General features: G+C 32.2%; 1 protein-coding gene across 1 annotated transcript in view; it reads right to left on the reverse strand.

Moving 5' to 3' along the window:
• LOC148941575 (eukaryotic initiation factor 4A-I-like) overlaps positions 1-24,610 on the reverse strand; it is a 450,045-nt gene that overhangs the window by 170,630 nt on the left and 254,805 nt on the right. Inside the window, exon 6 of the mRNA XM_089104411.1 lies at positions 15,585-15,728. Coding sequence (XP_088960537.1) covers positions 15,585-15,728 — 144 coding nt within the window. The remainder of the gene's footprint in view (positions 1-15,584; positions 15,729-24,610) is intronic.

Here is a 24,610-nt window from a genome sequence, read left to right on the forward strand (position 1 = left end):
TGTCCCCGGTAGGATTCGAAAGGACATTTCCATCCATTGGATCTGTGCCTGAATCATCAAGACTATTTAACCCTTTACAATATTCTGTCTCGGCTAATAATTCTACAAAAATAACCAATTCCACGCAATACGAATTCTCTGTTCTATTTACTGACTCGATTAAATGATTTACAACTCTTTTACACATGAAAGCGCAAAGCATCTCAATAATATTCATTTTTTGGACCGTTAGATACACCTGCCTATTCCAGGGTTATTAGTATTCTAACCTAGACAGGTTGAGTTGTGCAGCGGGTGTTACATAACATTGGCGTTAGATTTTGCATTGCATTAGTGTAATATATTGAAGTTTTATCCTAGATCAATAAATCTAAGAAAACACATTTTTGTAAGTAAAATTTTTATTAATAAACACAAATTGACAAACCTTATTAAAAAAGAGAAAAAATCAGTTCAAAACACGACAAACGAAAAACAAAACGCAATAAAAGCCTATAAAGGGTAAAATATACGCAAAAAGAACCATGTTTTAAAGAAAGCTATGAACCCTTGCAACATTTCCAGGAAGTGAGTTGACATTAGAGATAAATTTAAACCCTATTAAGAGCTATTTATGCTTTAGTCCACGTTTTACAAAGTTCCTATAAGCAAGAATAAAGAATTTTGGATTCCTTTTGGCTAAAATTGCTCTTTTTTACCACGAAATGACTAAAAACACCACTTCGCTGGTGGATATAATTTTTGGCTAAAACAAAATTCTATGTTAAACGTTTATTTTTTAGGGCTACCTGCACTTTTGAGAACCAATGTGCTACTTGCAACATTACTGCCTCTAAAACTCCAGGTTCAATATTGATATAGATTTTCGAATCAATTAACTATCTCAAGATTTTCACACAATAGCTTTTTGCCCTTCCTGTGGCTAGAATTCTCTTTTTGTATCAAAAAAGTCTGAAAACACTCGCATTGCTATAGGAAAGTCTTTTTGGCTAAAATAAATATCTATGTTAACCGTTATTTTGTAGGGCTACTTGCACCTTTAGAAACCAATGTCCTACCGTATGGTATTACTGCCTCTGAAACTTGAGGCACAATATGGCTATAGATTTTCAATAGTTCTAAATCAATTAACTTCACACAATCAGAATTTCACACAATAGTACTTTGGTCTTTTTTCAGCTAAAATTTTCGTTTTCCACCACGATATGGCGGAAAACACCACTTTACTGGGGACAGTCTTTCTGGCTAAAATAAATGTCTATGTTAAACGTTTATTTTATAGGGCTGCCTGCACCTTTAAAAACAAATGTGCTACCGTACGGCATTATTGCCTCTGAAACTCAAGACTCAATATGGCTGCAGATTTTATAAATCAATTAACTATTTAAGAATTTTCACGCAATTGCTTTTTTGAACTTTTTAGGCTAGAATTGTTGTTTTGCACCACAAAATACCGGAAAACGGTGCATTGCAGTAGGACAGTCTTTTTAGCTAAAATATATGTCTATGTTAACCGTTTACTTTTTAGGACTACCTGCGCCTTTAGAAACGAATACACCACATTACGGCATTACTGCCTCTGAAACTCGACGTGTATAGATTTTTGAATCAATTGACTATCTCAGAATTTTCAAACAAGGCCAATATTAGTCGATTTTTTTCTTCGTGACATTTGTTTTATGCTAATTTTCTCTTCGTGATGGTTGTCTTTTTTAGTTTTTCTTCATGAGAGTTGTTTTATGTTGATTTTTTCTTCACGAAACATTTTGCATATTGATTTTTTTTCTTGAAGAAACTTGTTCTACTCTAATTTTTTTTATCCTCATTAAACTAGTTGCATGTTGTTTTTTGTTAACGAAACATGTTGTATGCAGTTTGTTCTTCGTCAAACCTGTTGCATGTTAATCGTTTCCTCGTGAAACTTGTTGTACTTTTAGTTATTCCTCGGAAAACTTGTTGTACGTTGATTTTTTCTTCATGAAACTTCTTTTAGCTTGATATTTTTCTTTGTGAAACATGTTGCAAGTTGGTTTTCTGTTCGTTCCAACTTGTTGCATACTGATTTATTGTTCGTGAAACATAATGTATGTTTATTTTTTCATTGTGAAACTTTTTGCATGCTGATTTATTTGAAACATGTTGCCTGTTGTTTTTTATCTTCGTGAAACATGATACATGTTAATATTTGTTCGTGAGATTTGTTGCTCGGTGATTTATTGTTCGTGAAACCTAATATATGTTGAACTTATCTTCGTGAAACTTGTTGCACGCTGATTTGTTTGAAACTTATTGCATGTTGCTTTTTTCTTTGTGAAATATGATGCATGGTGATTTTTGTTCGTGAAACTTAATGCATGTAGATTATCTGTTCAAGAAACTTAATATATCTTGATTTGTGTCTTCAAGCAACTTGTTATATTTGTAATTCTTCTTAATAAAACTTGTTGCATGCTGATTTTCCTCTTCGTGAAACTTTTACATTAATTTTTTCTCCTCTTGAAACGAGTTTTGTTCGTGGAACTTGTTTTGGCTGATTATTGTTCGCAAAACTTAATTTATCTCGAAATTTTTCTTCGTGAAACTTTTAGTAAGACGATTTTTTTTTTTTGAAACTTAATTTATAATCATATTTTTAGCTGTGAAACTTGTTACATTCTGCGTTTTTTTATTCGTGAAACAGAATATATGTTGATTTCTGTTCATGAAACTTCTGGCATGTGCATTATTTTCTTCACGAAACCTAATATTTCTTAACTTATTTCTTCGAAAAACTTGCTATATTTTTATTTCTTCTTCATGAAACTTGTTGCATGTAGATTTTTCTCTTTGTGAAACTTGTACATTGATTTTTCTCCTCGTGAAACCGATTTCGTTTGTGGAACACAAAATACAAAAATACTTTGCACAATCTAAATTAGTTCTAACAGAATGAAAAATAGTTGGTGCAGAACACAAAATACTTACTACAAAACACAAAATTCTAACAATATCCCAAAGACTTCTTATAGAATAAAAAAACTTCAAATATAATACAATATGATTCCTACAAAACAGAAATAACACTTACAAAATACAAAACTTTGAACAATTCTAAAATAGTTCTAACAGAACGAAAAATAGTTGGTCACAAAATACTTTCAACAAAACACAAAATTCCAACAAAATCCCAAATACTTCTTACAGAATACAAAACAGTTCAAACATAATCCAAGTAATTCCTAAGAAACAGAAATAACTCTTACAAAACACAAAAAATAATTAACACAATTCTAAAATAATTCTAACAGAAAGAAAATAGTTTATGCAGAATACAACATACTTGCTAGAAAACAAAAAATTCTAACAACACCCCAAATACTTCTTATAGAATACAACCAAGTTCAAATATTATCCAAAATAATTCATAAAAACAAATTGAACTCTTACAATACAAACACACTTTACACAATGATAAAATATTTCTAATAGAATGAAAAACGGTTGGTCTTGAACACAACATACTTGGTACAAAACTGAAAAATTCTAACAACACCCCATATACTTCTTATGAAATACAAAAAAGTTCTAACAGAAACCAAAGAATTCCTAAAAAACAAATAATCATTCTTACAAAGAACAAAAATACTTTAGTTCAAACAGAATGAAAAATATTTTGTGTAGAACACAAAATACATGCTACGAAACGGAAAAATCTAACAACAGCCCAAATACTTCTTGTAAAATACAAAGAGTTCAAACGAATTCCAAAATAATCTCTACAAAAGACAAAATTATTCTTACGAAATACAAAATACTTTGCAAGATTCTAAAATAGTTCTAACAGAATGAAAAATAGTTGGTGCAGAAAGCAGAATACTTGCTACAAAATACAAAAAATTTCAATAACAAATGCTTCTTCTGGAATACAACAACTTCAAACATGATCCAAAATTATTCCTACAAATATTTCTTACAAAGTATAAAAATAATTTGCATAACTCTAAAATAGTTCTAGCAGAATGAAAAATAGTTGGTGTAGAACATAAAATACTTTCTACAGAAAATAAAAATTTTAGCACTACTCCAAATACTTCTTATAAAATTTAAAAGAGTTCAAACATAACCCCAAATAATTCATAGAAAACAAAAATATTAGTGAACGTAAAACATTTCTAGCCCATAAAATGGCTCCTGGTTAATTATTGTCCAATAGTCAAGGTTAGATTCACTAAAACCTTTGCCACTTCTTCAGTTTTTTTTTTATAAAAGGAACAAAAGGTTAAGTCTTCGGATATCTGATGCATTTTTCTTTATCAGCTATGCTCTCACCCACCCATTGAGTGAAATATTTAACGCTATCTTCTGGTTCATGAGTTGAATGTAGGTCTTTCTCACAACCAAGTCTTCCAAGTTGAATAATGGAATATGTTTATCACATTCCACTAATAAGAGCTTATCCGTTGGTATATTTCCCTTAACATAAACAGCATCAACCCTACCTATCCAGTTATGCTGCAATCTAGAAGTATAGTGGTATAGATGGTATCAGTTCGTTTTTAATTCACAATTATGTATCTCTACCTTTTAAAAAGTCCCAAGGGTAGCTGAATGATGGCTGCAGGTATCCGGGGTTAGGTTATATGGCCCAATTTTTTCATATTGTGATGACGTAATCTTTCGTGATTCGTTTTGGCTCTGAGGGGCCCTTTATAATCTAACAATAACAGGTTTTGAAGGTTAACGAAAAGTGGATTGATAGATCTTACGATTCACATGCTTCAGTATTGAAAATCATTTCAGATCGTCAATATTTTTTTTTCAACAGTTATTATAATGTTCAGCGTCATTGACACAGAATATATAAGATTGAAAAATTCCTTGTGTTGTGTCATTTTCGAAACCAAAGCACTAGTATAAGTGCCAGCAGTAGTGTCAAATTATTGTCTTCTGGTCAATTGAACCTGTATATTCATATACTTCATGAAGTTTTCTTCTTAATGCTCTTAGCCTTACAAGTAGGTTCAATGGAATTAGTAGTTTCTTCCATATGTAGTAGTGGTAGTAGTATTAGTAGTAGTGTGCATATATGGTCGTTTGGTCAATTGTTCTTCCTCTTTAAGTATTCTTTGAAAGTTTTAACTTAATACCCAAGTACATTATTGAAATACACCCTTTTTTACAATCTTCATGCATGTAGTGTTTCTTGATTTAATTCCCATTTTCCCTCGATATACTCTCAAATTTTCCTCTTCATAGACGTAGCATCATAGACAATTGTATTAGCATCATAGTAGTAGTCGTGGTAGTAGGTAGTAGGAGAAATTATTGTAAAATGAGCTTCTCGACCCCTTTTTGACATTATTTTCATCTTAATACTCTTGGCCTTAAAAGTAGTTGAAATTGAAGTAGGGTTGGAGTAGTTTAGTAGCAGTAGCAGTAAAAGTAGCAGTGATGATAGAGGTAGTAGTAGTATTTTGACTTCTAGTCAATTGATCTTTTTCTTTAAGCATTCTTTGAAAGCTCCAAATTGATACACAAATCCATCTTTAAGAAACATTCTTTTATTAATTTGCATGTTCATAGCGTGTTTTGACCTAATTCAAATTCCTCCTTGCTGTCCTATCAAATTTTCACCTGCATACACTTAGCCTTAATAGTAGTGATATTATAGTAGTTGTACTTGTATTTAATTATTTGTACTTGGTTTAGGACAACGGCTATCAGCCTTCCTTGGCATCCAATAGTTCGTTAAAGATTAAGCTTCATCTTTTGCTGCCTAGGGTCCATTCCTGGGAGATTTCAAGCAAGTTTTTGTCCCACCGTCCACCCAAACGGCGAAATCTTCGCTTGGATTTGATGTTCACTTTGACGCAGGCAAACCATATTTTCAGTTGTGCCACTTGGTGCTTCTTCCATCTGAGGAGAAGCTGGCAGTGGAAGGTATTTTTGGTCAGTATATCAGGTGGTCGGCGTTTAATACACCCGTATCAGTGCAGACGGTGTTTCTCGATTAATAATTATTCTGTCGCTCAGTCTTACCCCGAACATCCTCTGAACGCAAGAATGGTCAAACACTTTCAGATCACGTACCTCCATTGCATTCTGCGTCTTAGACTCACGTCAATGTAGAAGAACTGATCTCACGAGTGCCTCGTGGATACGAATTTTTGTATGCTGCTGGATTTGCTGCTTCCACCATAGAAAAGAGTTGAACTGGGCAAACACTTACCGCAGATGTAATTCGAGAGTAGACTCTTTTTGAGCTGCTTCTGCTGCCGTCAATCAGAGATCCTAGGTGATAGAATTCTTCCACCACCTAAATTTCATCTTGTTGGAGATACATAAGTTGTATAAGATTAGTAGAATTGGAGATGAGGATTTTCGTTTTTAGAATGCCGATTTTTAGACCCATTGATTGGGTAGTGGTTGGTGATTGCCACCATGGTCAGCATTCCTGGGCTTCTCCGACAGTGTCAGACAGGAGACCGTCGTCGTCTGCCTAATCAAGATCACTCAGGTTAAAATCGGGGCTAACCTTCGCGCCAATAAAGCCTCACATTCCCATGGACATTATCCATTCAATTACACAGTGGACAAGAACAGGTGAGAGAAAGCATCCCTTTCTCCGTGCTCAATGATGAACATTGCAGAGATCTCTCCATTGTCCTGGATTCGGGTGCTTGTATTATCGTAATAAGTTTTCATTGGTCTTACAAGCTTGCCAGAACTCTGTCTTCAGTTATAGCCCTTCAGATGTCACCAGAAATTGGACTCTGAATTCAGACCATGAATTCTGATGCTTATAATGTCCAAGACCCGCATCCATATAGGAAAACGGATCTGAAGAGTAATAGGCATGTGAGAGGGAAGACTTCCCCCCACCACTGACTATGCTAATATTTCAGTTTTTATCTCAAGGCTTAAAAATGAACGCAATGCGATAAAAGTACAACTCAAAATAACATATATAGAATAATATATTCACATAACACGGAACAATTAACCTAATCGATATTGCAAATTATGAGTTGAGGCTCACCCAGATGATGGTCCAGGGGGCTCACCATTCCACAATCTATGAAATCAATCCTAAAACAACTGAAAATATCTTCCACAACTCAAACGGTCCAATATTCTACAGCCCGATGAGTCTGTCTAAGCTTCTAAATCGGGAACGGAAGAGATAAGTGAAGTTCCGCCCCGTATTCAATGAGTCTCAAACCTCACCCTCCCCCTCTCCTACTATCGACACTAAGGTTTTCTTTTTTATGCCAAGTACGCCGTCCCCAACCAAAAGACTTTAATAAGGTAAAGTTTTGTATGGGAAAAACACATAGTAAATCTATTATAATTATCCAATTATAAGGTTAAAATACATACTCTGCGATAGATGCAGAATTGCTTTGGCAAACGAAAAAACTTATTAAGTTCAATTCCAAAGATTCGTGATCCCTTTGCGTCAACAAGTGAAATGAACTAAACCCCCCTATTGGAGCTATTTTTTCAATCAATTCATTGTTGTCAATCGCTATCGACAAGTTATGCAAGCTGTCTATTGTTCATATGTAAGGTTTTTATCAAAGAGGTGATTGTACTGAAAGTTCTAGATCCGTTTTTTAAAGTCAAGAATAATCAGACAATAAGCAACCCCCCCCCCCCATGCCATAAAACTTGAAACTTTTTGCAATAAAAAACGAAAATAAATTATTAAAAAAACTTTCCGAAACATAAGTTTTTCAAAGAAAAGTAAAGGCCATTTTAGACTTAAGCTCAGGAGATAGAAATAACTGTTAAAATTCAAAATAAAAATGACCAGAAATTACTATTAAAGAATAAATGATACCCAATATGAAGAGAAATTAAATAAACAGCCATAGCAAAAAAAAAACAAGTAATAATATAAATGAATAAATAGATCTTAAAGCGAGTAATGCTTAGACTTAATATGAAAATCAAGCTTAAAACGAAAAAAAATTTGCTATTAAAGTATAAATGAAACTTAAAACCAACAAAAATTAAATAAACAATCAATGCGAACAAACATACAATATTAATACTAATAATTTTTTACCAATTAATACCAATATTAAAATAATACATTTTTTTATTAATTTTAATTTGTGGTAGTTGTATGCTTGGTAAATTATTTGATTCTATTTATTCACTAAACTGACCATACACATTTTTTTCACTAAATTCATTTGAATTTTTTTCAGTAAAATACAAATTATATTCTAGATTTTAGAACATATGTGGTTTAGAACCCTACTCATTTTAATTTCTGCTTGTTTTGTGTTTGAACTGTTTTAATTTCTGTTTGTTTCAGGCTATATTTATTTATTGATACTGATTTTTGGTAGTTGTATTCTTGGTACAAAATTAGACTCTATTTTTGTTAATTTTTGGTTTAATGGAGTTCTTTAATTTTTTTGAAAAACTTCTTCTGTGGAAAAAGTTTTTTTTATTATTTAATTCCCAGTAAGCCATATCAGCAGTATGCCAAAAACGACTGAGGGTATTATGTTCAAACTTTCGGGTTCCAATTATGCTCTTAAAATTTAACTAAATCAAAATAGCGTAAGTGTATCCAAGCTATCATAGAAAGTAACCACTTTTTTTGCGAATGGTATCAAGTTTTCCATTTCAGGTCAACTAGAGGAGGTATGAAACTAAATTAAGCACTACTATTTGTGTCCAGATTTTTAAAATGGTTTTTGTTGTTAAAAATTTCTTACAATTTTTCTCCAGCATACAAATAGCAGGCCATACTATAAAGTCTTAAAAAAAACCAAAAAGATTTAAAGTATTATTTTCTTTTTCTCTGAAAAGACAATCTCAATATAAAACGAACAGAAATTAATTAAAAAAAACTTTTTCAAGTACAAAAGAGTGTGCATTGTCAGTTTAATATACATATACTGATACTTAGCAATGAAAATGTTAATATTGTTTGATTTTTTTTTTAATTATAAAAGTAAACACATTTATATTTTTTCAGTAAAGTGCATATTTTGTTCTGGCCTTGGGAAGGAATAGGGGTTTTGAGCCCAACTTTTGCTAATTTCTGCTCGTTTTGAGTTTGACTTGGTTATTTATTGTAATTAATTTAAAAAAAAACTTTCCGAAAAATAAGTTTTCCAAAGAAAAGTAAAAGGCCATTTTAAACTTAAGCTCAGGAGATACAAATACCTGTTGAAATTCAAAATGAAAACGACCAGAAATTACTATTAAAGAATAAATGAAACCCAAAACGAACAGAAACTAAATAAACAATAATAGCAAAAAAATACAGCAAGTAATAATATAAATGAATAAATAGATCTTAAAACGAGTAATGCTTAGATTGAATATGAAAATAAAGCTTAAAAAGAAAAAAAATATTTTGCTATTAAAGTATAAATGATACTTAAAACTAACAGAAATTAAATAAACAATCAATGCGAACAAGCATACAATATATATTAATCTAAATGAATAAATAAAGCTTAAAACGAGTGAATCTTAAATTGAATATGAAAATCAAGTTTGAATCGAATAACAATAACCACAAACAAGAGTTTGGAAATCGCCTCACTGCAGAAGCCTAAAACCTACTGTATCATTGGCGCCTTAGTTTAAACTATATGAGTCTTGAACAGTCTGGGAAAGTATAAAACAAAATCAAATTGAATATTAGATATATAATGATATTAATTGTTGAAAGATCCATCAGTTCAAGATTTTTTTTCACTGTAATTTTATTTTCATTTTCAATGCTGTAAGAGCTTTAAAAGAAAAAATTTGTAATACACGAGTAAATTGTTTTCAATGAAGGGCCGATGACGCAGAAGCCGTTAGGTTTTTACAGTTAAAGAAGGTGGCAGAGCCTAAATTTTGTTTGTAGTGAAACTATATTTGTCTTGACCAATCTTGGAAAGAAATAATAAATTAAACTGAATATTTGATGTACAATGATGTTAATTGCTGAAAGCTCATCATTTTCAAAATTTTACTGTAATTTAAACATTTATTTTCAATATTAAGTACAAAAGAAAACATTTGTAATATAATTCGTTTTCAGTAAAGCGCCAATGACGCAGTAGGTTGTAGGATTCTGCAGTGAGGCGATACCCAAACTCTTGTTTGTAGTTATTTTTATTTGATTCGAAATTCATACTGCTGATATGGCTTACTGGGAATTAAATAAAAAAAAACTTTTTCCACAGAAGAAGTTTTTCAAAAAAAGTAAAGAACTCCATTAAACCAAAAATTAACAAAAATAGAGTCTAATTTTGTACCAAGAATACAACTACCAAAAATCAGTATCAATAAATAAATATAGCCCGAAACAAACAGAAATTAAAACAGTTCAAACACAAAACAAGCAGAAATTAAAATGAGTAGGGTTCTAAACCCCATATGTTCTAAAATCTAGAATATAATTTGTATTTTACTGAAAAAAATTCAAATGAATTTAGTGAAAAAAATGTGTATGGTCAGTTTAGTGAATAAATAGAATCAAATAATTTACCAAGCATACAACTACCACAAATTAGTATTAATAAAAAAATAAAACCCAAACCAAACAGAAATTACAATATGTCAAACTCAAAACGAGCAGAAATTAAACTGAGTAGGGTTCTAAACCCTATGCTTTCTAAAAGCTAGAATATAATTTTCTACTTTATTCAAAAAAAAATTTTTAATGTTTTCACTTTTATAGCCTTAAGAAATTAAAAATTAATTAAGATCTTATGGAATAAATATCAGCATATGTACATTAAACTGACAACGCATATTTTTTTAGTAAATTCATTTGAATTTTTTTCAGTTCTTTACTGAAAACGTTTGACACTAAGAGCTCAAAATCCAATTCTATGGCCAAAATAATTATTCTTTTTATTTTTAATTCTTATATAGAAATTCTTGAATAAAAATTCTTTTAATTTTGTCACTTTTATAACTTTAAGAAATCAAAAATTAATTAAGATTTTAAGGAATAAATATCAGCATATGTATATTAAACTGACAATGCAGATTTTTTTCAGTAAATTCAGTTCGATTTTTTTCAGTAAAGTACAAATTATATTCTGGCTCTCAGAAAGCATAGTGTTTCGGACCCTATTCAGATTAAGTCTTGGTTACATCATGTGTTGGTTAAGCCTGGGCATGAATTAAAAAAAAAAAATCAAAATTAAATTAAAAAAAAAGTATTTTTAACAATGACTAGGAGAGGGGGTAATTTTCCTCAGGGAGTATATTTAATGGGGTTTGAGATTTTACCAAGAGAAAACACCTAAACCTATAGATAATAGCCTAAGCAATTAAAGTATTTCTGAAGGATAGATTGTCTTTTGGACTCATCAAATTCTTAATGTGTAAGCTGTTAAAGACGAAAAACGCGCCGAATCTAATGAACTAGCTCTGCTTTTTTTTTTGCTCCGTAGTAATTTAGACGAAAATGTAGCATTTCCCTTGAAAATTTAAATGCAAATTCTGTGAATGTGGAATAAAAACACAATTGAAAAATTAAAATGAAAGAGAAAAAAATTAATAGCCAACCGTTTTTGACACCTTTTCTTGACTAATTATTAATACATACATTGGTGGGCGTGTAATAATAATTTAAGCTCCAAAGATAACTAACTTACAATAATAATTCTTCTCATGTTAAAAATTACCTTATTAGCAGTCATGTTAAAATTACTGGGAATTACAAAGTTGAATCGGAGCTCTCAAGCAGGAATGTTGCTACAGCACTTTATTGGGGGGGGGGCAAGATCAATCTCCATCCGACACTTTTGGAGCCAGGGGGGCGAGGGGGCACGCGTCCCCCTAGCGTAGTCTAAAGTAGTGTAATTTACTTAAATAATCCAAGTTTGCGTTAATTAAACTTGCTTTTAACGCAAGTTTATCGGATCAACCTATTTTGCGTTCCCCTAAATTGTTTTTATATGATCAACTTATTTCCCCCCCTATAAAATCCTGGATTCACCCCGTCATCCGAAAAGTCAAGAGCATGCGATAGAGGGCAAAAGCCTCTATCGTTATGACTAATAAAATGGGCAAAAGCCACTCCAATTTCCATTTGAACGAGCCGTTTTCAAAGTTTCTACGAAAACTTCTTTGATACGAAGTAACCTGGTCTAAAGGAAAAAAATAATACATTGTGCAAACATCGGTCTTATATGCCCCCAGGGCATAACTTAAAACCCTTTCCCTGAGGGTTTTGGCGGAGTGTCCTCCTCAAAAACATATTATCTATCTGAAAATCAACTACGCTGAACAAAATGGCTATCTCAAAATTTTGGTTGGATGTGTTAGGGAAAATAACGGGCATGGAAGGGTTGTTAGTTGCTTTCCAATCACTTTCGACTATTAAAAAGGGCACTAGCCACTCCAGTTTCCAATTGAATGAGCCCTTTTCTAAGGTTTTACGACAACTCCTTCGATACGAAGTGCCCTGGTATGGAAAAAAACAAAAAAAATATAATACGTTGTGGCAAAATCGTTCTTTACTCAGGCAGCACGATTGCGCAGCTTGTGATAACATGAACGAGGATGATACATGGCAAGAAATTTACTATGCTTAGAGACTTAGCCAGTGCAAGTGCATGTTTTCTTTGCTTTTTTGGAAATTTTTTTGCACATATCGTTTGAACATTTTTCCCTCGTACCGATCAGTTTTTCTCATTGGTTTTCCATTGGATGAACCCTAGTCTGAGCATTGATCTTGAAAGCGTGGAGCAGTGAGGGCTCCCGTGGTTCCATTTTGAGTTACAAAGTTTCCCTTCCTTTGGGTTACAGAAAAGATCCTTACTTTTTGTGCATCAGGAGATAGAGGTGTTCCTTTTAAAGCCCCTGAACGCCCCTATAATGTCCTGGCTTTTAAATATCGAGGAACAAATTTGCTATCTTAAAATTTGATTGAATGTGTTAGGAGAAATGGTGAGCGTGGAAGGAGTGTTTGTTGCCTTCCAATAACTTTTGACTTTTAAAAAAGCTACTAGCCATTTCAATTTCCAATCGAATGAGCTCTTTTTGAAGAGTCTACGACACCGTGGTCTATAAAAACTTTAATTGTCCACAGGGCATAACTTACAACCCTTGCCCTGAAGGCTGTTGGGGAGTGTCCTCCTCAAAAACATAATTTCTATCTGGAAATCTACTACGCTGAACATAATGGCTATCTAAGAGTTTTGAATGGATGTATTTGGGGAAAAGGACGGCATGAGAGGGGGATTAGTTGCCCTCAAATCACTTTTGACTATTAAAAAGAGCACTAGACCTTTGATTTCCAATCAAATGAGCCCTTTTTCAAGTTTCTATAACAAAGTTTTCAGTAAAAACTTATTTGCCCCCAGAGCATAACTTAGAACCCTTGCCCTGAAGACTGCGGTGGGAGTGTCCTGCACAAAGGTATAATTTCCTGAACTTTAAACTGGTTGGAAGAAAATGGCTCAAAGTTTTGATTTGATGTGTTTTGGGAATTGGTGGTTGTGGAAGAAGTTTTAGTTGCCTTCCAATCACTTTCGACTATTAAAAAGGGCACTAGCCATTCCAATTTCGAATCGAATGAGCTCTTTTTGAAGTTTCTATGACCACAAGTTCTATAAAAACCTTATATGCCCCCAGGGCATAACTTACATTCCTTGCCCTGAGGGATTTGGGGGGGGGGGTTGTCATCCTCAAAGATCTAATATCCAGTACTTTCTATTACGTTGAATAAAATGGCTATCTTAAAAATTTGAGTGGCTGTGTTTGGGGAAAAGATGGGCGTGAGAGGGGGGTTAGTTGCCCTCCAATCACTTTCGACTATTAAAAAGGGCACTAGCCCTTTGAATTTCCAATCGAATGAGCCTTTATTGAAGTTCCTATGCCAACACTTTCTTTGAAAACCTTATGTGCCCCCAGGGCATAACTTAGAACCCTTGCTCTGATGGATTTTGGGGAGTTTCTTCCTCAAAAACATAATTTCTATCTGGATATCAACTACGCTGAACAAAAATGGTTATGTAAAAATTTTGATTGGATGTGTTTCGGGAAATGGTGGGCGTGGAAGGGGTGTTAGTTGCCTTTCAATTATTTTCGACTATCAAAAAGGGCAAAAGCCACTCCGATTTGCGATTGAATGAGCCCTTCTTTAAGTTTCTACGACAACTTCTTCGATAAGAAGTCCCCTGGTCTAAAGGAAAAAAAAAATAAATAATACATTGTGACAACATCGTTCTTATATGCCCCCAGGGCATAACTTAAAACCCTTGCCCTGAGGGTTGTGGGGGAGTGACCTACTCATAAACATATTTTCTATCTGGAAATCTACTACGCTGAACAAAATGACTATCTCAAAATTTTGATTGGATGTGTTTCGGGAATTGGTGGCCGTGGAAGGGGTGTTAGTTACCTTCCAATCACTTTCGACTATTAAAATGGGAAAAAGCCACTCCAAATTCAAATCGAATGAGCCCTTTTCGTGTTTCTACGATAACTTGTTCGATACGAATTACCCTGGTCTAAAGGAAAAAAAAATAAATAATACAATGTGCCAACATAGTTCCAATTTCAAATCGAATGAGCCCTTTTCGTGTTTCTACGATAACTTGTTCGATACGAATTACCCTGGTCTAAAGGAAAAAAAATAAATAATACAATGTGCCAACATAGTTCTTATATACCCCCAGGACATAACTTAAAGGCCTTGCCCTAAGGGTTGTGGGGGAGTGACCTCCTCAAAAACAAATTTTCTATTTGGAAATCAACTACGCTGAACAAAATGGCTATCTCAAAGTTTCGATTGGATGTGTTTTGGGTAATGGTGGGCGTGGAAGGGGTGTTAGCTGCCTTCCAATTACTTTCGACTATTAAAAACGGCACAAGCTACTCCAATTTCCAATTGAATGAGCCCTTTTGAAGTTTCTACGACAATTCCCTCGATACAAAGTGCCCTGGTATGGAAAAAGAAAAAGAAAAAAAATAACAATAAACTGTGCTAACATCGTTCTTTACTTAGGCAGTGCTACTGTGCTGCCTAAGATGAGCTTACACAGTCACGCAACTGCCCGCTATTCAATCTATATAACCCGTGACATCAGGACTCAAATTTTTTTCCTCGTGGACGCTATTAATGCGTCTGCCTTAATTAATAGGTGTCTACCCCAGATGCTGGTTGTTTGTATAAATAATACCAAATTAAAAAGAAGTGAGACAGGACAATAAAAACTTTTAAAAAGAACAAGTGATCTAGCTACAAGCTAGATCACAAGCTAGAAAAGTAAAATTGGTTGTGTGCATTAGATACAAATATTTATCAGAATCCGTTGCAACTTGTACCTGGGAAGGATGTTCTATTAAAAATTACATATAAGACGGCACTCGCAAAAATATACATTCAAGAGGATATCCACCATAGAAATCTATTCTGATCAAAGTACCTTTGCGAGATAACGCCCAAAACAGCTTATGTCCTTTGTCCAACGAAACAATAGAAGTAGTAGATTTTTTTCAGATTAAATAACTTCCAGCCTGAAAGAGCGAATGAAGGAAGAAATATAAAAGAAAACAAATTTCACAAGACTAAAATTTGATCAAGAAAACTAACTGAAATTAAAATAAATAAGATAACTTACTTAGGGCACCCTGTGAAATCAAATGAAGAACTCTACCCGGAGTTCCGACAACAATATGCCATCCTGGGATTCGTAATTTCGCTACATCCTTGTGGAAATGTGTACCACCGATGCAAGTGTAACACTGTGCTCCAATATAGACACCTAGAAGAAACCATAGTCACCTGATAAGAGCAGTATACATCTTTAAGTAAGTAATATATAAAATGGTGTAAATAATCACTTCTTGCAGTCTACCTCTAACGAAACTGTATTTAAAATACCAGTGATTAATGCATCACCAAAATCATAACCTTGTTATCTTAACAGGCATACTGTTAAGTAAGTTTTAGTAGCGGTCACATGAGTGTTGTCTCACTCATGTTTAGAACATAGTTTACTTAATATTTGAGTATTTACCATCAAGCGGTTGAAGATCAATAGACGTTAAGTTTCCACTTTAAAATATGGATTTTAACGAATGTTTTCCGCGAAATTAGTTCTTTGAAGAAAAATGAAGAGGTACTTTAGATGAGTAGGCCAAAAGATGAAAAAAGCAAGGCAAAATAATTTTTCTCGTACCGCACTACATGAGCCTATGAGATAGATTTTTCACTTGTAATTGAAGTTAAATTATAGGTTGATTGAATTCCGATTTTATAATTAAATTCTGACTGGAGAAGGGGTGTTAACAACATGAATTCTTTTTTTTACTCTGTTTAAGAAGATAGTGCTTGTGTATCTCTATGAAGGAATTTTGGTACTGGTGTATTATGCGGGCACCGTGAAGAAGTCAAGTTTTACTAATGCTAATAAAATGAAATAAAATAGGATGAATATATAATAGTTTAGAAACAAATTTGGGCTATATGTTTGCACATTAGGGGGGTGGGGGTAAAGCATAGCATAAGTAGGAAGCTATCAGGAGGTCCCACGAGAACACATGTGCTGCTATCTACAATTTAATCTAACGCCGACGGGACATAATTTATTCAAGGATTTTCGATCGAGTCTAATGGGGTCAAGGTCGATTTATTTGTTGGTGTTCGTCTAGGTGTAATGACACTGGTGCGAAGTTTGCACATGCGCATTAACGGGGGAGAGATGTATTGATCTAGAAAAAGAGGGGGAAGTATATTTCTGAGAAATTAATTTGCATAATTTTTGGGGAACATATTGATCCGCGAAAGGGGAACTAAGAAACAAATATGGCTTCTCTGGTCTTTAGTTCTGTGGGATAAATGGTCGTTAGTGATAGAGATAAATTAATATTCTATTTTTAAATATGGCTTCTCTGGTCTTTAGTTCTGTGGGATAAATGGTCGTTAGTGATAGAGATAAATTAATATTCTATTTTTAAATTTGGCTTCTCTGATCTTTAGTGTCAGGAATTAGAAATGACATCACTTGTTATCTTGGAATTATGCGGGAGTCTAAAGAGATGGAAAAATCCTTTTTTAAATACGGCTTCTCTAATCATTAGGTCACAGAGATAAATTGATATTCTATCTAAACCTTAATAGTTTAGCTAGGAACACTATAGAGATGAAGAGATTAAGGCGGGAATTTTTTCCTGGGAATTTCAAATGTGACAGCGCAGGGATGCCAAAACAAAAGGAACACGCAGAAATTGCGTTCAGGGATTATTTAGGCGAAACCGTTTGAGACATTTTAGAAGATGATTTAGAAGATGATTTGGGGCGAAACTCTGTGGTCGTTATAATACACAAGTTCCATTTGATCAATGTTGTGAGGTCCCCTACCCCAAACCCAAAGGGCCCTCTACCCCAACCCAAAAGGGCCCCCCTGGCCCCAAAGGCCCCCCGGGCCCCCAAAGACTTCCCGGCACCCCAAAAGGCCCAACAGACCTCCAAAGGCCCCCCGAGCCCCCAAAGGCCCCCGAGCCCCCAAAGGCCCCCGAGCCCCTCCCTTCCTCCCTCACTTTTTGAATTTATTTTAAGTTTTTTCGGACTAAATTTCTTAGACTTAGAAATTATCCAACATTTTTCCGTTTTTTTCTTTAACCCATTGGCATAGAGTTTTATCCTAGAGTCTTAGCTCAGTTTTAATTAGAGTTGAAGTTTAATTTAGTTTTAGTTAAGAGTTTAGAGTTTTAGCTTAGAGTCTTAGCTTAGAGTTTTTGTTAAAGCTATAGTTTAGTTTAGTTTTAGTTAAGAGTTTAGAGTTTTTAGCTTAGAGTCTTAGCTTAGAGTTTTTGTTGAAGCTCTAGTTTAGTTTAGTTTTAGTTAAGAGTTTAGAGTTTTAGCTTAGAGTCTTAGCTGAGAGTTTTAGTTTGAGTTGAAGTTTAGTTTAGTTATAGTTAAGAGTTGAGAGTTTTAGCCTAGAGTCTTAGCTTAGATTTTAGTTAGAGTTGAATTTTAGTTTAGCAATAGATAAGAGTTTGGAGTTTTAGCTTTGAGTCTTAGCTTAGAGTTTTAGTTAGAGTTGAAGTTTGGTTTAGTTATAGTTAAGAATTTAGAGTTTTAGCTTAGAGTCATAGCTTAGAGTTTTAGCTTAAGTTGTAGTTTAGATTAAGTTTTAGTTAAGAGTTTAGAGTTTTAGCCTAGAGTCTTAGCTTAGAGTCTTAGCTTAGAGTTTTTGTTGAAGTTCTAGTTTAATTAATTTTAGTTAAGAGTTTAGAGTTTTAACTTAGAGTCTTAGCTTAGAGTTTTTGTTAGAGTTCTAGTTTAGTTTAGTTATAGTTAAGAGTTTGGAGTTTTACTTTAGAGTCTTAGCTTAGAGTTTTAGTTAGAGTTGAAGTTTACTTTAGTTTTAGTTAAGAGTTTAGAGTTTTAACTTAGAGTCTTAGCATAGAGTTTTTGTTAGAGTTTTAGTTTAGTTTAGTTTTAGTTAAGAGTTTAGAGTTTTAGCCCAGAGTCTTAGCTTAGAGCTTTAGTTAGAGTTGAAGTTTAGTTTAGTTATAGTTAACATTTTAGAGTTTTTAGCTTAGAGTCTTAGCTTAGAGTTTTTGTTAGAGTTCTAGTTTAGTTTAGTCTTAGTTAAGAGTTTAGAGTTTTACCTTAGAGTCTTAGCTTAGAGTTTTAGTTAGTTTTGAAGTTTAGTTTAGTTTAATTTTACTTTAGAGTTTCAGCTTAGAGTTCTAGTTTAGTTTAGTTTTAGTTGAGTTTAGAGTTTTAGCTTAGAGTCTTAGAATAGAGTTTCAGTTAGAGTTGAAGTTTAGTTTAGTTATAGTTAAGAGTTGAGAGCTTTAGCTTAGAGTCTTAGCTTAGAGTTTAGTTAGAGTTGAAGTTTAGTTTAGCTATAGTTAAGAGTTTGGAGTTTTAGCTTTGAGTCTTAGCTTAGGGTTTTAGTTAGAGTTGAAGTTTAGTTTAGTTTTAGTTAAGAATTAAGAGTTTTAGCTTAGAGTCATAGCATAGATTTTTATTTAAAGTTGTAGTTTAGTTAAGTTTTAATAAGAGTTTAGAGTTTTAGCCTAGAGTCTTAGCTTAGAGTCTTAGCTTAGAGTTTTTGTTGAAGTTCTAGTTTGCTTTATTTCTAGTTAAGAGTTTAGAGTTTTACCTTAGAGTCTTAGCTTAGAGTTTTTGTTAGAGTTGTAGTTTAGTTTAGTTATAGTTAAGAGTTTTACTTTAGAGTCTTAGCTTAGAGTTTTAGTTAGAGTTGAAGTTTACATTAGTTTTAGTTAAGAGTTTAGAGTTTTAGCTTAGAGCCTTAGCTTAGGGTTTTTGTTAGAGTTCTAGTTTAGTTTAATTTTAGGTAAGAGTTTAGAGTTTTTAGCTTAGAATCTTAGCCTAGAGTTTTTGTTGAAGTTCTAGTTTAGTTTAGTTTTAGTTAATAGTTTAGAGTTTTAGATTAGAGTCTTAGCTTAGAGTTTTATTTAGAGTTGAAGTTTTGTTTAGTAATAGTTCTTAGTTTTGAGTTTTAGCTTTTAGTCTTAGCTTATAGTTTTTGTTAGAGTTCTAGTTTAGTTTAGTTTTAGTTAAGAGTTTTACCTTAGAGTCTTAGCTCAGAGTTTTAGTTAAAGTTGAAGTTTAGTTTAGTTATAGTTAAGAATTTAGAGTTTTAGCTTAGAGTCATAGCTAAGAGTTTTAGTTAAAGTTGTAGTTTAGTTAAGTTTTAGTTAAGAGCTTAGAGTTTTAGTTAGAGTTGAAGTTTAGTTTAGTTTTACATTATAGTTTTAGCTTAGAGTCTTAGCTTAGAGTTTTAGTTGGAGTTGAAGTTTAGTTTAGTTATAGTTAAGAGTTTAGAGTTTTAGCCTGAGTCCTAGCTTAGAGTTTTAGTTAGATTTCTAGTTTAGTTTAGTTTTAGTTAATAGTTTAGAGTTTTAGCCCAGAGTCTTAGCTTAGCGTTTTTGTTAAAGTTCTAGTTTAGTTTAGTTTTAGTTAAGAGTTTAGAGTTTTAGCTTAGAGTCATAGCTTACAGTTTTAGTTAGAGTTGAAGTTTAGTTTAGTTATAGTTAAGAGTTTAGAGTTTTAGCTTAGAGTCTTAGCTTAGAGTTTTAGTTAGAGTTGAAGTTTAGTTTAGTTATAGTTAAGAGTTGAGAGTTTTAGCCTAGAGTCTTAGCTTAGAGTTTAGTTAGAGTTGAAGTTTAGTTTAGCTATAGTTAAGAGTTTGGAGTTTTAGCTTTGAGTCTTAGCTTAGAGTTTTAGTTAGAGTTAAAGTTTAGTTTAGTTATGCTTAAGAGTTTGCAGTTTTAGCTTAGAGTCATAGCTTAGAGTTTTTGCTAGAGTTCTAGTTTAGTTTAGTTTTAGTTTAGAGTTTTACCTTAGAATCTTAGCTTAGAGTTTTAGTTAGAGTTATAACTTAGTTTAGTTTAATTTTTTAATAGTTTAGAGTTTTATATTTTAGTCTAAGATTATAGTTTGAGTTAGAGTTCTAGTTTAGTTTTGTTTTAGTTAAGAGTTTAGAGTTTTAGCTTAGAGTCTTAGCTTAGAGTTTTAGTTAGAGTTGAAGTTTAGTTATAGTTAAGAGTTTAGAGTTTTAGCTTGGAGTCTTAGCTTAGAGTTTTAGTTAGAGTTGTAGTTTAGTTTGGTTTTATTTAAGAGTTTAGAGTTTTATCATATAGTCATATATTAGAGATTTAGTTAGAGTTGAAGTTTATTTTAGTTATAGGTACTAGTTTAGAGTTTTGAGTTTTATATTAGAGGCTTAGATTATTGTTTTATTTAGAGTTCTAGTTTATTTTTAATTAAGAGTTTTAAGAGTTTTGTCTTAGAGGCTTAGCTTAGAGTTTTAGCCTGAGTTCTAGTTTATTTTTACTTAAGAGTTTTAGCTTAGAGTTTTAGCCTGGAGCCGAGGAGGAGGAAAATAAATATTGATGAAGATACTAAATTAACCTAACCACAAAATTCCACACTCTTGATCAGAAATACAAAAACCATAGGTTAGGTTAGGTTAGGTTTCTCCACGTTTGAGTTAGGTTAGGTTAGGTTAGCTGACCATGAGCGCCCATGATAAGCTAACCTAACCTAACTTAAACGTGGAGAAACCTAACCTCTAACCTAACCTAATCTAATCTAACCTATTGTTTTGGCATTTCTATGTAATAATGTGGATTTTTATGGTTATGTTAGTTTAGTATTGACATCAATATCTATTGTCCCCCTCCTCAACTCTAGGCTAAAACTCTAAGCTAAAACTCCTAAGTAAAAATAAACTAGAATTCTAACTAAAACTCTAAGCCAAGCCTTTAAGGTAAAACTCTAAACTCTAAACTCTTAACTATAACTAAACGAAACTTCAACTCTAACTGAAACTCTAAGCTAGGACTCAAGGCTAAAACTCTAAACTCTTAACTAAAACAAAACTAAACTACAACTCTAACTAAAACTCTAAGCTAATACTCCAAGCTAAAACTCTAAACTCTTAACTATAACTAAACTTCAACTCTAACTAAAACCCTAAGCTAAGACTCTAGGGTAAAACTCTAAACTCTTAACTAAAACTAAAGTAAACTAGAACTCTAACTAAAACTCTAAGGTCTGACTCCAAGCTAAGACTCTAAACTCTTAACTATAACTAAACTTCAACTCTAACTGAAACTCTAAGCTAAGACTCTAAGGTAAAACTCTAAACTCTTAGCTAAAACTAAACTAAACTAGAACTCTAACTAAAACTCTAATCTAAGACTCTAGGCTAAAACTCTAAGCTCTTAACTAAAAATAAACTAAACTAAAACTCTGAATAAAACTCTAAGCTAAGACTCTATGGTAAAACTCTAGACAATTAACTAAAACTAAACTAAACTAGAACTCTAACAAAAACTCTAAGCTAAGACTCCAAGATAAAACTCTAAACTCTTAACTAAAACTAAACTAAACTAGAACTCTAACTAAAACTCTAATCTAAGACTCAAAAGTAAAAATCTAAACTAAAACTAAACTAAACTAGATCTGTAGCAAAAACTCTAAGCTATGACTCTAAGCTAAAACTCTAAACTCTTAACTATAACTAAACTAAACTTCAACTCTAACTAAAACTCTAAGCTAAGACTCAAAGCTAAAACGCCAAATTCTTAACTATAGCTAAACTAATCTTCAACTCTAACAAAACTATAATCTAAGAATCTAGGCTGAAACTCTCAACTCTTAACTATAACTAAACTAAAATTCAAATCTAACTAAAACTCTAAGCTAAGACTCTAAGCTAAAACTCTAAACTCTTAACTATAGCTAAAATAAACTTCAACTCTAACTAAAACTCTAAGCTAAGACTCTAAGCTAAAACTATAAAGTAAAACTAAACTAAACTATGCTTCAACTCTAACTAAAACTCTAAGCTATGACTCTAAGGTAAAACTCTAAAATCTTAACTAAAACTAAACTAAACTAGAACTCTAACAAAAAATCTAAGCTAAGACTATCAGCTAAAAACTCTAAACTCTTAACTATAACTAAACTAAACTTCAACTCTAACTAAAGCTCTAAGCTAAGACTCTAGGCTAAAACTCTAAACTCTTAAATAAAACTTAACTAAACTACAACTTTAACTAAAACTCTAAGCTATGACTCTAAGCTAAAACTCTAAACTCTTAACTACAACTAAACTAAACTTCAACTCTAACTAATACTCTAAACTATGAATACATTATAAAACAACATATTATTTAAAATAAATAACCTAAAATAAAAATATAACAAAAACTATAAGATATGACTCTAATCTAGAACTCTAAAATCTTAAAACAATATAAAGTGAAATGAAACTATAACAAAAAAACTAAGATAAGACTAAGTAAAACTCAAAAACTCTTAACTATAGCTAAACTAAACTACAACTCTAACAAAAACTCTAAGCTAAGACTCTAAGGTAAAACTCTAAACTCTTAACTAGAACTAAAGTAAACTAAGACTAAGCTAAGACTCTAAGCTAAGACTCTGTTATAAAACTCTAAACTCTTAACTATAACTAAACTAAACTTCAACTCTAACTAAAACTCTAAGCTAAGACTATAAGCTAAAACTATAAAGTAAAACTAAATTAAACTTCAACTCTAACTAAAACTCTAAGCTATGACTCTAAGGTAAAACTCTAAATTCGTAGCTAAAACTAAACTAAACTAGAACTCTAACAAGAACTCTAAGCTAAGACTCTAAGCTAAAAACTCTAAACTCTTAACTTTAAATAAACTAAACTTCAACTCTAACTAAAGCTCTAAGCTAAGACTCTGGGCTAAAACTCTAAACTCTTAATTAAAAGTAAACTAAACTACAACTTTAACTAAAACTCTATGCTATGACTCTAAGCTAAACCTCTAAATTCTTTACTACAACTAAACTAAACTTCAACTCGAACTAATACTCTAAGCTAAGACTCTAAGGTAAAACTCTTAACTATACATAAACTAAACTAGAACTCTAAAAAAAACTCTAAGCTAAGACTCTAAGGTAAATCTCTAAACTCTTAACTAGAACTAAAATAAACTAAGACTAAGCTAAGACTCTAATCTAAAACTATAAACTCTTAACTAGAACTTAAGTAATCTACAACTTTAACTAAAACTCTAAGCTTCGACTCTAAGCTAAAACTCTTAGTTCTTAACCATAACTAAACAAAACTTCAACTCTAACTAAAACTCTAAGCTAAGACTCAAAGCTAAAACTCAAAACTCTTAACTATAGCTAAACTAAACTCTAAGCTGAGACTCTAGGCTAAAACTCTCAACTCTTAACAATAACTACACTAAACTTCAACTCTAACTAAAACTCTAAGCTAAGACTCTAAGCTAAAACTCTAAACTCTTAACTATAACTAAACTAAAACTGTAACTAAAACTCTAAGCTAAGACTCTATGCTAAAACTCTAAACTCTTAACTATAACTAAACTAAACTAGTACTCGAACTAAAACTCTAAGCTAAGGCTCAAATCTAAAAACTCTAAGCTTTTAACTATAACTAAATTAAACTTCAACTCTAAATAAAACTCTAAGCTAAGACTCTAGGCTAAAACTCTAAACTCTTAACTATTACTAAACTAAACTTCAACTCTAACTAAAACTCTAAGCTAAGAGCCTAAGCTAAAACTCAAAACTATTAACTATAACTAAACTGAACTAGAACTCTAACAAAAACTCTAAGCTAAGACTCTAAGCTAAAACTCTAAACTCTTAACTAAAACTAAAGTAAACTTCAACTCTAACTAAAACTCTAAGCTAAGACTCTAATGTAAAACTCTTAACTATAGCTAAAGTAAACTACAACTCTAACAAAAACTCTAAGCTAAGACTCAAAGGTAAAACTCTAAACTCTTAACTAGAACTAAAGTAAACTAAGACTAAGCTAAGACTCTAAGCTAAGATTCTAGGCTAAAACTCAAAACTCTTAACTATACTAAACTAAACTTAAACTCTAACAAAAACTCTAAGCTAAGACTCTAAGCTAAAACTATAAAGTAAAACTGAACTAAACTTAAACTCTAACTAAAACTCTAAGCCATAACTCTAAGGTAAAACTCTAAACTCTTAACTAAAAATAAACTAAACTAGAACTCTAACAAAAACTCTAAGCTAAGACTCTAAGCTAAAAACTCTAAACTATTAACTATAAATAAACTAAACTTCAACTCTAACTAAAGCTCTAAGCTAAGACTC

This window comes from Artemia sp. Qi Xiang Cuo, chromosome 18 (genome assembly GCF_049724085.1).
Source record: "Artemia sp. Qi Xiang Cuo chromosome 18, ASM4972408v1, whole genome shotgun sequence".
NCBI classification, from domain to species: domain Eukaryota; kingdom Metazoa; phylum Arthropoda; class Branchiopoda; order Anostraca; family Artemiidae; genus Artemia; species Artemia sp. Qi Xiang Cuo.